Below are 18,744 nucleotides of genomic sequence, written 5' to 3'. Positions count from 1 at the left end.
AAAATACACTCTCTGGTTTTGAGGTTACTCCATGCTTCTGGCCATCAATATTCCCTTGACTGACCACGATCATACTTGAAAGTGTAATATAAATTATATATTTTTATACTGTATATTTAAAAAAAGAAACTTGTTAATTTCAATGTATTTCCTCTCTCGAACTCCTAACATTTCTATGACAAAGTTTGCTTCTTATTTCTTTCGTGCGTACTCCACGGTTTGTAGCTTGTATTTGTGTACTTGGAAAAATATCGGAGAGTTTCAACTAAATGAAGTTAAGTGTTCAATCGTTCTTTCAACCGTCGAACGCCTACCTTCAGCGATTAAAATATTTTAGATGAAAATCAAAGTGACCCCATTGGTAATAACATTTGGAAATAATTTAAATCTGCATTATGTAAAACTTATTTATTAATATTATTGTACAAAAATAACACACAAGTACTGTATGTTGTCTGAAAGTATATAAAAATGGTATGAAAAGTTTGGTTTCATTAAAAATACATAAATTTGATCATTCTTTAAAGCTACCAAGTTGAACTTCGTTTCTTTTCTCCCCTCGTAGATTGATTAGGCTCAACAACATTCGTAAAGACCAGAGTGAACGACGGGGACCTAATCAATCCAAAGAATCCTGAGATGAAACGGTTCTGTAGTGATCCTGTTACGCGTGTTTTAACCAACGAATAGTACCAAGGCAATATGGAAAATCATTATATTTACAATAATTTATGTGAATGATAAAATATTGTTTATCCATGGTATGCAGTGGGAGCAATTGCTACAGCAGGCTTAGCGACAACTGGTGCAGCTACTACTTTTCTTACAACTGCAGGATGTGCTGAAGGTCCGCTTCGGCCAACAACAGCATTGAAGCCATTGTGTGGATCGGCTGCGTAATCAACAGTTCTTACATTGCCGTCCGGCTCAACGAGGCTATACCGTCCTTTGACTACATCACCATCTCTGGTCTCCCATTGGTCCTTAACATCACCCGTTGATAGATCCTTTACACCATAGTTAAAAGCGTATCTGGGGTAAGCCTACAAAGAAATGCAATTCAAATGAGATAATCCATTAAATTGTCTTCAGAAATATTTCGTAAACTACCTTGAAGAAACTTATTAATATACTAGCAGCACGTACATAAGTTACAAAAAAAAAAAAAAAAAAAAAAAAAAAAAAGTATGGAAGTTTCGTTGAAATATTTTAAAAACTTTAGATCACCATGTTAAAATTGTAAAAGATGTTTATAAATTATGTTTAATTCAATATTATTCTATTATCTTCGTGAATTTACAACGTACTTGCTACTCCGTAGTGTCCTGGTTAGAGAAGCAAGGGTGCTTTTCAAAACGCTTAGGTCTACCTTGGTTGTCCTTTCTGACAATGAGATTGAAATTCTAACACATTTTATAATATTACGGTATAAAATAAGACTGCAATATTTGGATATGCTTTCAACATACGCAATTTCGTTCCAAGCTCACAAACACCACTTGTATTCTCTGTTTTTTTTAAGCTTTTTATATTCACATTGAGGGTGTACATTTTGCGAAGAAATTGCCTTTATTCATACCACCATAGAAGGAAAGCGAGGAGTAGGAAGAAGAACAATACTTATCAGTGATTTGAGAAAAATAGAAGAAAATATTGAGAGAAGCTTTAGATCATGGAACTTGGAAGAAACATTTTCAGGCCCGAATTCAAGAAAGAAAGAAAAAAAAAAACTCATTAGTCTCAACATCTAACAATAGGTAGAGAACTTAATACTCTTTTCTGTGTCCTTTTACCTTAATTTCTTTCCAATTCTGCCAGAAATAAAAGTGCTGGAAGTTACATTTCTTGTAAGCAGAAATAGTTTTTCTAATGCCTCTCGTTTGTTTAATTTCCAAGAAACAGCACGCAAGACATCTCAATTTTTAGTTTTATCTTATGGGACATTCTTCATAAGTTGAGCCAGGAAACATAGCGGGAGTGGGCTTGACGAAGTTTTGACGCATGGGTACATTATTCTAATGCTCTCTACATGCACAAAATTGTTAGGAATTTATATATTATATAATTTGTTTTTCTCTATATATTCGAAAATTCTCGACATAGTATTTGAACGGAATAAAGCTCAGATTAAAGAGAACCACATTGTCTATATTTTGGTTTCAATCCCAAATCTGTATCGTTTAGGGGACTGAATTATTCAAAAGCATATATGACGTAATTTATTCTTTTTATCTAATATAACATACCGAGTTCTATGACAAGTGCGTGCTAAAAAATGTAGATCCAATATGGAAAGCATATATATAATAACCATTTTTAATATTTGAATAATCTTACCTATTCTAAAGCGATATCATCGTGAAAATTCCCATATCTATATATATAAAAGAGAACGCACAAATCCTTTGTGAACTCATCACGCTAATACGGCTGAACCAATTTCTTTCATTTTTGGGGGGTTATTATGATTTGGACCCTAGATGGTTTTTATCATATCACTTTAATTTTTAATTACCAGTGTCTTGAGATAATTGACCATTCAAGTGTCCATACGTACAAATCCTTTGTTATTAGTTCATCATAGGTAAAAATAAACGTATTTATATGCAACCCGCATGACCATGTGACTCGGCGGGTTAACATAAATGACAGGCGCTATAATTTTAACATTTACTGCAATTTGAAAGCGAAAAAGTAAAAATTATCTAAGTAACAAAGTTTATTGCGTTCCGGGGTGACCGCAGCGAAGCGGGGTGAACGCTGCTAGTAGCTTATAAGTGATGCCCACATATCAAATACGAGCAGAGTTTATCTTAACTACTGCAAATTTTTCACTTACTGCGAGAAACAAACGATAACCTGTACCTGTCAGAGTACATTCTTGACCACCTTGTATTTTTTTCTTTTAATAGAAGCAAAATACATAATGAAAACCTACTTTGACTCTCTAAACAAAATAAATGAAACGAAGTTGAAAAAATAACATACAAAATAAAACGATCTTAAAATAATGAAATTATTACCATTTGTTGTCCAAGTACAACTTTAAACCTTGCAGTACGATTAAGATCAAAAAGTCACTTTCTGCAGTCAAAAATTGTGCTATTCTTGTATTAATTAGTTTAATTTTGTTACAATTCTCTTATTTTTGCAAAAATGTTGGTAGGCAACTATTCAACAATATATCATATTATAACATTCTTGTTCTTAATCTTGCATATGGTTGTCATCCATTGGTTCTTATTCTAACTTCTCGATTGAGCAATAAGACAAGAGATTGGACTCCTAAATATTATTATGAATGTGTAAACGTAAAGTTTGAAAAAGGTGTTTATTGTGTTATATTTGGGAAATCCCCTATAGAAATTAATATATTTTTTAAAAAAATTAACTATCTTTGTTACATTAGAATCTATGTTCTATAATTAATACCATTGAATTCTTGCGTATCGTGTAAAACGTGTGTATAGAGTTTCGCCATAAGGAAAGGGTTGCAAAACACTGGTCTAATTCAACAATCCACGGTTATGTCCTGAACGCTAAAAGAGACTGCGGTATATGGGAGTGTAAAATTATTAAAATGAAATTTTAAAAAATGGAAACAAATGGAAGATCTCCAACAAAACTCTAAAAACTATATTGTCTACCTCAAGGAAATACTAAGATCGAATAGGGACTATTTACACCAGACAAAAGGCCTTTACTACAGTGCTCTCTCGATTATATGAGAACACTGTAGCTTCATTAGCTGATGGGTTATGTATGGATCTTATGTAATAACAAGTATGGAGATAAGTCTCTCATCGACAAGTTGAGAAGGCAAGTTCTTAATTCACTTCTTAATCTCGAGTATTCAATTATTTCATTCAAAGTGAAAAGTCTAGTGACCTTAATTATAAAATTGCAGGTAAACTGTGTACTATAAGTGTACCAAAGAGTAATTTCCGTACTGTTCGTACTAGAATTGACTACGATTATGTTAATTTAATACAAAATTCTCTCAATATATATATATATATATATATATATATATATATATATATATATATATATATATATATATATATATTTGTATGATATTCTATTGTCACAAATCAAGGACGTATGCAGGGAATGGAGGTCCTGGGGGCCCGGACTCCTCCGAATCCCTGACTTCTCTGTAAATTTAGTCTTACTTTATGGGTGATTTTACAAATTTTAATAATTTATTCTCATATTGAATTGCTACCCCTGGAAAAGCTTTGCATTCCTCGAAGAAAAAAAAAATCATGCATATGTGCTAGTGCAATAGAATTAACATTCCTTATTGGTTTTCGTAATTTTTCAAGATTTTCAAAATAGTAATACTGTTTTATAATATAAATTCATTTAATCTAGAAAATCTAGAAAACATTAACAAGTCTTGATACGAAGTTTAATTTCTCCTGCAAATTAACAGCCACGTACATGAAAAAATAAGACGCTGAAAACTGTTGTTATTAAAGCAATCTACTTTCGTCTTTTATATTTTTGCTTTTCACCTCGAAATGAAAGGTGAAGGGAACGGGTGTCGTGACTAGTGTAAAATTTCCGGAAATTTTGAACCTGCTGGTAAAAAACCGTTTTTTCCGGTTTCTTTCCGGAAAAATTGGAAAAATAACAAAAATATTTTTATTAGGTTAGTTTTACTAGTAAATGAACCGGTGTTTTTTTCGAACGCTTGAAAAATGTAAGTTGAGAACTTTCAATATTGTGAATATTTAAAAAAAGAAGCATTCGAAAATGAAACTGTTGTAATTATTCTTGGAAATTAATAATCGGTACTGATTTCCTTTATGTGCCTTTTAGTCGTTTACTCCTTGTTGTACATTAATTACAGAACTTTTACAGTTGCATACACATCTACCATTATGGAGCGTTTCTGTTGCAACAAATAGGGCTCTTGAATGAAACTGAATTAATGTGCTTTGATCTGGTGAAATTTTGTTAATTTTAACCAAATTACTTCTTAAAAGAAAGAGCAGTTGGCAAATTTCAATAATACTCATGCATTAAGATATATAATTACTATTATTTAGGGGTCTAATATTCAAATACAGACTTTAATATAAATTTTATGTACAAAATTTTGTATGTAACCAAATACGTGTTTCCTAGTGCAACAAATTATGTATATATAGAAATGAAAGTGAATATACAGTTTGTTTCAAAAGTCTGGGAACAGTTTAAAACATATATTGTAGCGAAACTAGTAGCTTTGTAAACTAACGAAGTAAATAATTTGAAACATTGAAGTTCTAATTTTTTTTTTTTTTTCATTGGAGGTGTAACGTGTAGTTCCATGTATCGCCACAAGGTGGTACCAAAATCTAGATGCCGCTTTCTGGAGGTGAGAAGGCTTTCTGCTTCCTACAATTTGACAAAACAAAGAGTGCACCAGATCTCCAACGAAAATTTAGGTTGAAGTACGGTAAAGCAGCACCAACAAGAAAGGCAATCTACAATTGGCATGAGAAGTTCGTTGAAACAGGGTGTCTGTGTGCCAAGAAGAGAAGTGGTAGGCCAAGCGTGAGTGCAAATGACGTTGAACGAGTGAGAGAAGCTTTCACAAGGAGCCCGAGAAAATCGTTACGCAGTGCTTCACTTGAGTTGCAAACGTCAACAACGTCTGTGTGGCGTGTTTTGCGTAAAAAATTAAACATGAAACCATACAGACTACAGTTAGTTCAAAAGTTATATTCAAAAGACAAGGAGGAGCGATTCCAGTTTTGTTGTGCATTGCAGGACAAAGAGGATGGGAGGTCTCCAGATATCACCCCTGGTTTTTTTTTTGGGGGGGGGGTACGTGAAGGACCTTGTTTACGTCCCTTCTTTGACAGGTGATGTTTGGGAATTGAAAAGGAAAATTGAGCAAGCAACAGCAACAGTCTCGGAAGACATGTTGGGTCGTGTGTGGCAAGAGTTGGATTATCGCGTAGACATTTGTAGGATCACACGTGGTTCCCACATAGAGTGTCTGTGAAATAAGCATTGTTCAAAACAAACTTTACAGTTTACCCTTTACAATTATGCAATTCGTTACTTTCCATTGTTACTAGTTTGCCTACAATAAAATATTAAAATTGTTCCCGGACTTTTGAAACACGCTGTATTTGTAACTTAACAACTTTTGAACCATCAGACTGATCTCGATAAAAATTTTCAACATAGATGAGGTTGGGGCCTGGGATAGATTTTACCATTTTGCTTTGAAGGTGCAACTTGGGGGAAGGAAGTGCGGATATATTACCAATCTTAGTGTCGAACCCATAGTTTTTCGAGGTTGCTGAGATGAACAGTGACATTTCCTAAACCCAAATTCAACGCCGAAACTTTAGGGAGGGGGAAGGGGTGATATATAAAAAAAATGATTGAAAATGACCAGTAGTGCCAAATGCATGGTTTTTGGGGTCCTGAGATGAACATCAATAGTTCCGATGCTGTTTACATCCAAATTCAGCGCCGCAACTTGAGGGAGAAGGGGTGGAAAAGGTCGGATCTAGAATTTTCTGAAGGAGGTGCACCATAAATACCATAACTACCACCAATGAAACTCTTCATCAAAGTGACGATATTCTTTACATTTGATAACCCTGATACACAGAGCGGGGGAGGGGGGGTGATTTTAGAGGGACGCAAGTGATATGCAGGAAAATATGTTCTTCTTTCTTCCTGGCTTCTGTTTTCTTTCCTACTTGACAAATATTATATTACTTTGCTGGGTGAATCCTTTTCCTTCAACCTTTAGAAAATCGACTTCAACTATTGCTTTTGCAAAACTCCTCTTTCTTTTAAACCCCAAACAGCAGAAAGTTTGGGGAAATATTGCTATTTTCACTGCTAGCTTCTTATTTTAGATATCGTATATTTACAAGGAAAAGGGGTGCACGTGGCCCCTGGGGGTAGACATATAAAAATGATCGAAAATTGCGGATATTAGAGTCGAATCCATAGTTTTCGGGGTGGCTGAGATGAACAGTGACACTTCCGATGCTGTTTAAATCCAAATTCAGCCTCCATTAGTACTCCTAAATGGGAAGTGTGACATGTAAAAGTAATTGAAAATGACTGACACTAGTGTCAAATTCATAGTTTTTGGAGTCCCTAAGTTCATTGGTGACAGTTTTGGTGCCCTTTATACCCAAAATAAAACGTATTCTCCTCGTACGAAGAACGGGTGTTCTGCTAGTCTTCAATAATAACGAACGGAAGTTTCACATGTTAAATTCTTTAATATATTTGTCGCTGCTCAAATTTATGCACTTGTGCGGTGTGTATATATATGTAAATAAACCATCTCTCTTTTTGAATTGTTCGAAAAATATAAAATACAAATAATAAAGAGGGTTTTTTATGAGAAATCAGAAAACTAAAAAGTAAAATTAAAAGCTGTTGCTTCAAGTATCTTTTCTGCTAGCTTAATAAGTTGTATATATGCTGCAGACACATTACAGCAAATAAGATTAGCATCGGACCAAGAAATAGTTTTTAAATATTTTCCGGATTTTGCCAATATTTTTCCTAATGGTTCAAAATTTCCGGAAATTTTACACAGCACAATGGAAGATACGTATCTCCATAAAATATATATTTGATTTTAAGATACTGGTATTAACTAAAATCATTCTGGCTCTGTTATTTTAACACTTCCCTGCCATATAACGGTAACTTTGTAAGATTACTTAAGCTAATTTAAATGCGTCTATAGTAATTAATCTAACTAGGATTATATTTGAGTATCTTTAGTAGCCATAACTCTATTCTATCACGGTGCTAACTTTAAAAGAATGGTGCAAATATATTTGTTGCCACATCCCTATTCTAATACAAGAAACATAACTACTCAATGATCTTACTGTAGACTACTAAATATATAATACTTTTCATTTTAAAAGCATAATGTAGTAAAATATTCGAAAATTTCAATTTTTCCATTTTTTTCCAAGCTCGGGAAAAAATGGTAAAAAATTGAGTACCTCGCACACGTGCGATGACAAAACACGAACTGCTACAAACACTAAATATTCAACTATCTAACACTTGTGATAAAATCAATGACCTCAAATATTTGTATAAAGTCACACATGTTCAATTCAAGACCGAAACGCTACTCTCAGAATTATTTCCGAATTCCATTCAGATAAACATGTAACATATATCTTTTCCATCAATAGTTCAACGTTCCCTGTTCTACAGGCTTCCTAAATTATACAACGAAATGTCACAGATATTCGTAGACTTACTTAATTCTAAAGCTCCGTATAATTCTGCACAACGACTCATATCAACGGATAAACTTTAGTCAGCTATTGTCAATCTTTTTGTTATTACTTAGGTGTTATTATTATTGCATTATGTTATCTTTTAGATTTGTTAGATATTCCAGTGTAAACTGGCGTACAGCTATATATCTGGAATTATGTTCTTAAATAATAATAATAATAATAATAATAATAATAATAATAATAATAATAATAATAATAATAATAATAATAATAATAATAATAATAATAATAATAATAATATAATAAAATAAAAATGTATGAAAGCCAGATATAGATATACACAAGGACAAGAATGGTGAAAGAATAACTAAAGAGGAATAGTCCTCTTATTTCATTTCTGACCAAAGTCAAGAAAGAAGAAGAAAAATACGTAACTTGCTCTGTAGGAACTATAAACAAACGTATGTAAACTGCTATGAAAACTAGACTTCGAAATTAGATGTCAAGAAGAGCGGAGGAAACTATTTTGATATGATGATAAGAAGAAGAGAAAATGTTGAAAATGTGTAATTGATGAGTATTAAATCAAAAAGAAACTTGGTATGATATTCTTTGAGAAATTTGACTTTTTGGATGTGATAGTGGAAACCAAAGAGGTAGGATAAAGGAAAATTATAGTAGACATGCAATATTGAAACTTCAATTTTTACATCAAAAGAAAGCAATTTGGATTAAATGAATTTCAACTTTTCAATTTGGGAAAGTTGACTGCTTGTGATATAGAAGATGGTGATGGTACGAAAGTTCTTGACCGGTAAAAGTGTAAGATAAAAAGCTAATATACTTACAAAGTAATCAATTTGCTTTGTAACAGCGGCAACAGGAGCTTTAGCAACAGCAGCAACAGGGGCCTTCAAAACAGGAGCGGCAGCAGCATAAGTGGCGATTGCAGGAGCTGCAGCAGCATACCTGGCCAACGGAGCAGCTGCTGCGTATTTCACAGCTGGGGTAGCAGCATAAGTAGAAAGAACGGGAGCAGCTGCTGCGTATTTTACTGCTGGTGCAGCAGCGTACGTTGACAAAACTGGAGCTGCAGCTGCATATTTCACAGCTGGTGCTGCTGCGTAAGTTGAAACAACAGGAGCAGCTGCTGCATACTTTACGGCTGGGGCAGCAGCATAAGAAGAAACTACAGGAGCGGCTGCTGCATATTTGACAGCTGGAGCAGCAGCGTAACTGGAAACAATTGGAGCAGCTGTTGCATAGTTGACAGCCGGTGCTGCAGCGTAAGTTGAAACTACAGGAGCTGCAGCTGCATATTTGACAGCTGGTGCAGCTGCATAGGTGGACACTACAGGGGCAGCAGCTGCGTATTTGACAGCTGGAGCAGCTGCATAGGTGGACACTACAGGAGCAGCAGCTGCATATTTAACTGCTGGCGCTGCTGCATATGTTGATATCGCTGGTGCAGCAGCGTACGCTGAAAGTACAGGAGCTGTAGCTGCATATTTGACAGCTGGAGCTGCGGCATATGTGGATACTACAGGGGCAGCGGCTGCATATTTAACCGCTGGAGCTGCTGCATAGGTGGACACTACAGGAGCAGCGGCTGCATATTTAACTGCTGGAGCAGCTGCGTAGGTAGATACCACAGGTGCAGCAGCTGCATATTTTACAGCAGGAGCAGCAGCGTAAGTTGCTACGGCGGGTGCTGCTGCGTAGGAGACAGCAGGACTGGCGGCGTAAGAAGAAAGAAAAGGGGCTGCTGCCGCATATCCTAAACCTGGACCATGATGCAAATGAGCTTTAGATTCACTGATCGCTAGAAGAACTAGCAATATTGATACCTGCAAGAGAGAAAAGAAAATATGGAGTGATATCAATTTTAAGGCAAGAAATAGTGATAAGTAAAGGAAAATAATAAAGTACACTCAAATATTGTTACGTTTACAAATACGTAGTTTAGAATTAAAGAAGTAAACATTTAAAAAATAATATAGTTACCTAAAAAAATAGAATGAAAGAAATAAAAGTTTTCAAGCATTAACGCAAATTAAATTTAGAATACAACAAAGCTAACGTATAGTAGACAAATACATTTATTTCTGATAAATACAATTTAGAATAAACTTATTTAAATATTACATACACGTGAAATTTAAAGTAAATAAACTGATGTATACATGAAATTTAAGTCGCCACATCACAGAATCAGAGGAAACATTCGGGGTAATGTGCACTCAATATATGGCAGAAGTAGTAAAATTTGAAGTTGATAAAATGTTTATAATAAACAATTCTCATAATATTTAACAACAATTTTCAAATAGTACTTTGCAAAGTAAATATTAGGATTAGCTTCTTTGTATCTTACGACGTGCAGCAAAGAATCTCAATAACATAAACTATCTTCAGTTGAGATATAAACAACGAATTTATTAATTTATGTTCACATATCCTGCACATTCATGTTATCTCAAATGTGTTAGACATATTCATATTTACCTGTGTTGTTATCAGAGAGCCTTATGTTACAGAAACATTGTCCAAGTATATAATTGAGTGAGTAGCTATAATTGCTGTTCTTGTATACATATGTTCCCAATCATATCACTCAGTCTATCTCTTCACTAACTCCCTATGCTTTCAATTTTTCATACATAGTTAAACCACAGAGGAAAAAAACAGCAACCTTATACCTGATTCTTCTATACCTGAGTCTTTTCCACTCTTCTATCTATTTCTCTTAAAATAGAACACCCACACATTCAGATAACTATTTTTTTTTTCTGTTTCTCATCAGTTCACTTTAAAATGTAGTAAATTAATATATCGTTTTTATTAGACTTTCAGTTAGCATGGTTTTCCATATTCTATTTATTTTGGATCATAAATTTCGAAAGTGATGAAATTACACTGTTTAGATAATCATTCAACTTTCATCCTTGTCATGGAGTACTTATACTGTACTAACCCTTTATTAAAATTCCTATTTTTCCTTTTCTCAAAGTTGCACAAATTCACTTTCAGTGACAACTAGAAATGTATGAAACGTATGTGCAATTACCCAAAGCCTGTCTGGGTAAATATCTGACTAGGGAAGTACATGAAGTGGTACGCGGGGATCTGCAGGTGTTATATATCGTTGGAAAGGTCACACCGAGTATACTTCACATGTGAAATATCTCGCTTGAATGGGGCCTGTAGGGGGCGTGGTAACCATTTAAAGATCAGAAGAAGGCTCGCTCCGAAACACCAGAAAACGTGGACAAAATAAGAAGCTATGACGTAATTGTTTTGAGACGTGATGTATATATAGGTTTGAAAGGTAGCTGAATACGAATCTGACACCAAATGTTTACAAATCAAAATGGTGGATCCAACATGGCGGACACAAATTACAAAGGAACATGCTATGAATCTGAAATCAGGTATATGGAGATATTCGACGTCGCTGTGTATGAATCGGATGCTAAAAGTGTAAAATTCAATATGGCGGACAAAACGTAAAACACTGCTGGAACTGAAAGCAGGTAGGTAGAGGTTTTCGTGGTCGCCGGATACGAATTCAATGTTAAGAGTGCAAAATGCAATATGACGCATCTAGTATGGTGGAAAAAAGGTGCAAAAGTACAGAATGGACATATGAGTATCGAGACGAGCCTGGGCTCCGTCTTGATCTCCTCGCGCTTTGGAAAAGCACACAAGATTGAAATTACTCTCGGTATCAGTACCATCCCTATTACGGAAAGTGGGTATTTATCATACATATTGCTCACAAGTGTACACGACATAATGTGAAACCGGAAAGATAGTTATGGAAACATAACGATATTTTAACCCTTTCACTGTGGAAGGCGACGGAAAAAAAAATTCCCTAACCTGCGAATGTCGATTATAGTCGACGTGTTAAAATTTGTCTGTATCTTGGTTTTGTCGATTGTAGTCGCCAAAGATTTTCTGTGTGATTTCTATTGTTTATCGAAAACAATAGAACACACACACACACAAAAAATTGAACGGTACAACTTTGACGACTACTCTCGACAAAGCCAAGATACGGACAAACAAATTTTAACACGTCGACTATAGTCGACATTCGCATGTTAAGGAAATTTGGTTCTGTCGACAAAAGTCGACTTCCTCTGTGAAAGGGTTAAACGCTTACTTTTCACTGTCATTGTTCGAATCTTCAGATGGTATATGAAAATAATTGCAACATACCCTACAGACGACATTCAAGCGAGATATTACAGATGTGAAGAGTAGTCGATGCAGCTTTTCAACGATATATAACACATGTCGATCTCTGCGTATCTCTCCGGCGGCGGAGAGGAAGTTGGTAGTAAAACAATTATTGCCTATGATTGCAATCTGTTCATATCATAAAGCTTTCATGTGCACTACAAAATCTGCCCTGCATTCTGTGCCTCAATGTTGGCATGATTGTATAGCAAAACAAGTTCCCTGTTTATCGTAAAACATCATCTACTTGCCCCCTTATGCACTATAGGTATTTTTCTACTACATGTGTAAGACTAACATATGCCCGTTCTGTACATATCTTTTTTGCATTTTGCGTCCGCCACATTCGATCCGCCATATTGCATTTTGTACGTTTAACATTGAATTCGTATTCAGCAACTACGAAAACCTCTATCTACCCGCTTTCAGTTCCATAGCAGTATTTTACATTTTGTCCGCCATCTTGGATCCGCCATTTTGAATTTTACACTTTTAACATCTGATTCATACACAGCGACGTCGAATATCTCCATACACCTGATTTCAGATTCATAGCATGTTCCTTTGTAATTTGTGTCCGCCATGTTGGATCCACCCTTTTGATTTGTAAACATTTGGTGTCAGATTCGTATTCAGCTACCTTTCAAACCTATATATACACACCACGTCCCAAAACAATTACGTCATAGCTTCTCATTTTATTTATGTTTTTTGGTGTTTCGGAGCGAGCCTTCTTCTGATCTTTAAATGGTCACCACGCCCCCTACAGGCCCCATTCAAGCGAGATATTTCACATGTGAAGTATACTCAGCGTGATCTTTCCAACGATATATAACACCTGCATGTCCCCGCGTACCACTTCATGTACTTCCCTAGTGAGATTTGAGTAATATACCCATAATCACTCAGTTCTTGCATTCATAGATAAAACGACTTATACTCGCGACACTCAGAATATCACCGTCAGTTTTCTATATTTTCAATAATTTTTACTAATATTCTTGTTTAAAAGTACGACTTCAAAGAGCATAGCAACTTAAAAAATATAACATATAAATACATACTAATTATCATAGGAATAGCTATTTATTACACTGAGTACGGACCACGGCAGAACCACAATGGACCTACACGTGAGTAGGCTGATTTACAAGCTTGTAACTAAAAATAGACATCCGGGTACGCGGCCCTCTTGCTGTACAAATTTTCGCTACATTTCATGTAGTCATAAGCCTTCCATTTCCCTCGGGTCTGAAATCAAGCAGTTAGCCAAAATGGAGGGACATCAAGTATTCCATTTTCCTGCACTGAGAAAAAAATGCATGTAGCCTACGTAAAATGGTATGTTACATTTGTAAATATAGGCGGTCAGGATCTCATATACAAATGGACGTATATAACATATAGCTGACGAAGGTAACATACATATACAGTATGTATGTAATATAAGGAAGACTGTTAGATATCAGACATGCTGCAACGGCATGGTGTAATATCTAACCCTTTTATTACTTTAGCGAAACGTTTAATTTACGTTCTTGCACACTGTGTCCATTTGGACACACTTTCTGCTGACGTTTGTGCAAGAACTTCAATTAAATGATTGGTTAAAGTAATAAAAGCCTACGAAAACTATGTATCCAAATGGTTACAAATGACTTAAAGGATAAGGGCAGTGCCTATGTAGCATACGGATAACGTATGTTCCATACTGATTTCTGTAGTAAGCAAGAGGATTTCGTATATTTGTACAATATACCGCTGTCCGGAGAACGGATTTTTCTCAGTGTGACCAAAAGCATGTCCACTCAATGAACTGAGATAAAAATAGCTATTAATTGAATGTATTACAATCATTATTTTTGCATTAATTGTTACTAACTCCAATTGCACTTCGAGGAAGGGGAAGAAATAACATTACTCCATGTTTTTCACACAAACCTCGCTGTTATAAGCCACAGGTAAAACCGTAGCTAAGAGGACAGGCCTGCCCTGAACACGTGATGCTGCATCAATGTCTTATAATGATATGAAGTTTACTGTATTATAGGCACACGTGTGTACGTAATATGTCTACATTACGATTAAAAGATGATTCTATGCACAACTTACTCGTATGCAGTGTTTCTTTTAGGAAAAGTGTTCCGGGTGGCACACTTAATATTCAGAGGAGCACATATTATTTTCACATGGTACTATTCTATTTATTATTATTGCAGACGTATTATTTTGGTCTCCTCTGGGTGATTCTCGTTCCCCAGAGATCCGGGGACAGTACTCCCCCCGAAAAAAAGAAAAAACATGTCTGGAAGGAACATTACTGATACGTCATATGATAATGTCGTTTGCAAAACAGACCTTTTAGTTTTCGCTCCAGTGATTTGATAGTAATACAAGATACAAAAAATAATATACAATGTATAATTAAATTAAGCACTTCTGCTGCGTAAAATATAGGCACTTAAAATGTACAGTAAAGAGAGTTGTTTGACACATTCTATCTTAAAAGGTATTTTAAGATATTTTCTGGTATTCTTCTCAGATAATTTTATCAATAAAATATTTTTCTTTTTAATTTTAGGCAGAGCAATATATTAGTGAAGACTGCGAGATGAAAGAGTCTGCACGCATAAAGAGATCCAAAGAATAAACGCAATATTTCCATCTCTACTATAGTGTGTATTGAAATCACTAAGAACGATATGAAGATTTCACTTTCCATCAGTAGCGTGCTTTCAGATTTTTCCAGGGGGAAGGGGAAATTGTCCACCGAGATAAGAGTTACATATTTTTTTTTTTCAGTATACAATTTATTAAAATGCATGTTTTTCAAACTGAGCGGGGGAGAGAGTAATTGCCCCTGCCCTGCTCAAATGACGTCCCTTTTTCCATTCATTAATTTATTACGATTCATAATACTTGGTCTTGAAGTAAAATGTAAAGGCTATATGCATCGATTCTGCATGAAACTGAGATTCGTTTTATTGTAATAGGAATAATTTATTGTTTCAAAGTGGGGTCCCAAGTCTATGAGTAGAATACATTCGTAAAAATGTAGCTACTTGAATATACATCTAAGGCAAATGTTCCCACTGGGAGTCAAACTCGGAACCACGCGCACAAAAACATGTGTATTTGCTTCTAAACATGAGATATTTCAGATATTAGTGTCTATACATGAGCACTAATATCTGGAATTTAACTCTGTTATTGTGAATGTTGACACTTCGTAAAAAGAAATAAAGGTATTGGAAACCCAACCCACTACGGTCTGTTGGCAATTAACGTACCTTTAACTTCATCTCAATTTGGTAATTTCAAGACATCTTGTCGCTTTATTTCTGCAGAATTAAAAGGAAAAGTTCCATTCTCTGTTGTAATTTTCGTGATTATTTTATCTATTCAGGGCTGTTTCGTCGATTTGCTGAACCCATCATGAAAGTAAATTGCAAGGCCATCTGTATCCATCACAAACCCGTAGCCAACCTGACTTATTAGGGGGGCAGAAATGAAGACTGAGAGGGCAATGACAAAGACATCAAAGAACATCATAAAATTGTATATTTATTTATCATTTACAGACACTATGTTTTATATTTGAATTATCGAAACTAAATTTTTGTTTCATGTTTGTGTGTTTAATAACTTACAAGCTCTTTGCGAGATACTTTGTTCCACATTAATAATTAAAATTAAAGTATTTATTTTTTAAACATTAGAACAAAATTATATTACAGCAATTTTAGATTATATCAATACAAAGTAGAAGTATATGTTTTATTCAATGTTTGCATTCAATTTTCTACCTTCCAAAATAAGCGAGACATTGTAGTTTATTAATATTCACAACTAACGCTGTGGACTATGATACTGTTATTTGGAAGTGCACCTGGTATCCTTGAATGCTTGTTATGGTTGCAGTAATAGAGTACGGTTTCAAATTCTTGAAATGGGTAAAGGCAATGGAAGATGCTTGGTGCTTCTAGCAGCATACATATAATTTTACACAGAAATGAGTAGAATTCGTAAAGTTGAATTTAATTTGATAAATAAAGCAAGAATTTCACTGGTTTTGAGTCAGTTTGAAAATTCTCTTCAGCGTAATGTTTTAGAGGAGGCAAAAAGTAATTTAGGGGGGCAGTGCCCCCTCTAGATCCTCCCTGGCTACAGGCCTGATACACCATGAATATATTTTCTGCACCAACTTTGATTTTTTCATATGAGTAAAAGTGATTTCCTACTATGACTAGAACACAGTCGTAAAAATATCTTACAAAATAGGGTCGCCACCTTTCCAAAGCAAAATGTAGGGTCAGTTCATGTAGCTAATGGAGGGAAGGGATGGGGATAGAAATGTGCAAGGGGTTCTTTATCCGCAGTAATATAGTATAGGTGTTTGTATTGATAAAAGAAAGAAAGTCAGAAAATTTAAATAATATAGGCCCCTCTCGCGTACCGGTATATCGTCGTTTGAATAATAATAGGCGTATCTCAAAATTTTGTAATGTAATGTTAACAGTGGTACTTTGTTCACGGTTTACTTTTATGAGATCTACCTATCGCTGTAAGAATCTGAGAATCATAGGCGACGGAGACTTAATTCCTGAGATTTCGAGTTGGCGAGAAGACAGAGAGATCGGTAGATCTAGTAAAATCATAGAAGGTACCGGTTTTAACTCAAAATAACAATTTTTGAGATACGTCTATTTGGTTATTCCAATATGGCTAATTTAAACAGTATGTAGCTATGTATAGACCTATTTGTTACGTACCTAATTAATGCCTGTCTGCTTGCTACTACTCTGAAGTTCCTCTTTGTTTTGAACAAGACTATAGGATGTAATAATGTGGGAACTAAATTTCAACACTACTACTAATACTAATATTAATACTAATACTAATACTACTAATAATAATAATCACCAACTTCATCAATAAACATGAAAATAGGACGTTTTGACGTTCGACAGAGCCATCGGGACGCGGGACATTTTCTCCGAAATCAGATCTGTTCCGACAAATTCATGACGGGTGTTATAACCCTGTTACAAAATTATGGTTCATCATCCTGCGCATTTGGATACTAAAAATTGATTAGAAATAGTAAACTTGTTCCTTTCTATGGTGCATAACTCTCTCTTCCTCCGACACGAAGCCTGGAGCAACTGCCCACCTGCTCCACCTACTGTACAGTCCTGTGTTCAGTGACAATGCCAGGTTTCCGTGTTCTAATTCTGATCTTCTTTTAATAAGGTGTCAATATCAAGTGGAGCTGCTTTGACAACGATTGATAATCACTTGCGGACTTTTGAATACTTTACAACCTGTTAAACAACAGTATTCAATCAAACTTTCTCCAGTTTCCTTACTGATACATTTATAAGATCTATCATCGACTTATTGTTGTCATTGACACACAATACAAGTCTTTTCATAACTCCGGCACGCTCTCTTCAACAAGTAAGCTCACTTAATGAAACCGGTTTGTTCCGTGTTATAGTCACCAGTTCATCCTTCGAGTGACGTCATCCTGTTGTAGTTGATGCCTCAATGCATTGCCTATATCGTTTCTTTTCTTTTCTTGTTTTAAAAACACCTTGCATAAACGTTAGTTGGCTTCCTGTTGGTTGTGCTGGATTATTAAATGCAATTGACCGGGAAGCAGGCGCATTTTTCCAGTCGCGGCACATTCACTTCGAATAAACATTTCCTTATTCTACATATGTTTAGAGCATATCAACAGCGAGGAAATATGGTGAATTGCACACGCCATCTTATATTTTTAAAAACCTTTCCAATAATTCATACAACGTTTCCTTTTTTAAATATAATTTCTTTTTTTTATAATCAGCATGCATTGAAAATGACAATTTATATGGATTAAAGCCAGTGGCGGATTAAGCTTTGTCGGCGCCCTAGGCACAAACTTAGTGTGCGCCCTTCTCAAAAGAAAAATAGTATTTGCAGTATTTTAAGTCTATTATAAAATTAGTTAATATATTGAAATAAACAGCGAAGGATAAAAATCAATAATAAAAGCAATAGGCCTAGTACAGACAATTCATTTTATGTATACTATACCTAAAATTATGTAATGTATTGAGAAATTAAATTCACCACTCACCAGTCATAAATGAAGCTGCTTCCGCCTCACTTTGGTTGCTGCAAACTCATGTATAAGTTCTTCAAAGTTGATGTGTCCATCAGCCAAGATGTCTGCTTCAATGTGGAGAATAGATAACTCGTTCAGTCTTTT

General features: G+C 35.0%; 1 protein-coding gene across 1 annotated transcript in view; it reads right to left on the bottom strand.

Annotated features, from left to right (window-relative positions):
• Positions 1-399: 399 nt before the first annotated feature.
• Positions 400-18,744, bottom strand: part of LOC145684759 (uncharacterized) — a 48,662-nt gene continuing 30,317 nt past the window's right edge. The window contains exons 2-3 of the mRNA XM_081757132.1: positions 9,092-10,090; positions 400-1,043 (exon numbers count right to left, since the gene is read on the bottom strand). Coding sequence (XP_081613258.1) covers positions 753-1,043; positions 9,092-10,090 — 1,290 coding nt within the window. The 3' untranslated portion in view covers positions 400-752. The remainder of the gene's footprint in view (positions 1,044-9,091; positions 10,091-18,744) is intronic.

This window comes from Thermobia domestica, chromosome 5 (genome assembly GCF_964235325.1).
Source record: "Thermobia domestica chromosome 5, izTheDome1.hap1.1, whole genome shotgun sequence".
NCBI lineage: Eukaryota > Metazoa > Arthropoda > Insecta > Zygentoma > Lepismatidae > Thermobia > Thermobia domestica.
The sequence above is the reverse complement of the archived record's forward strand: the minus strand, read 5'-3'. Positions and strand labels throughout refer to the sequence as shown.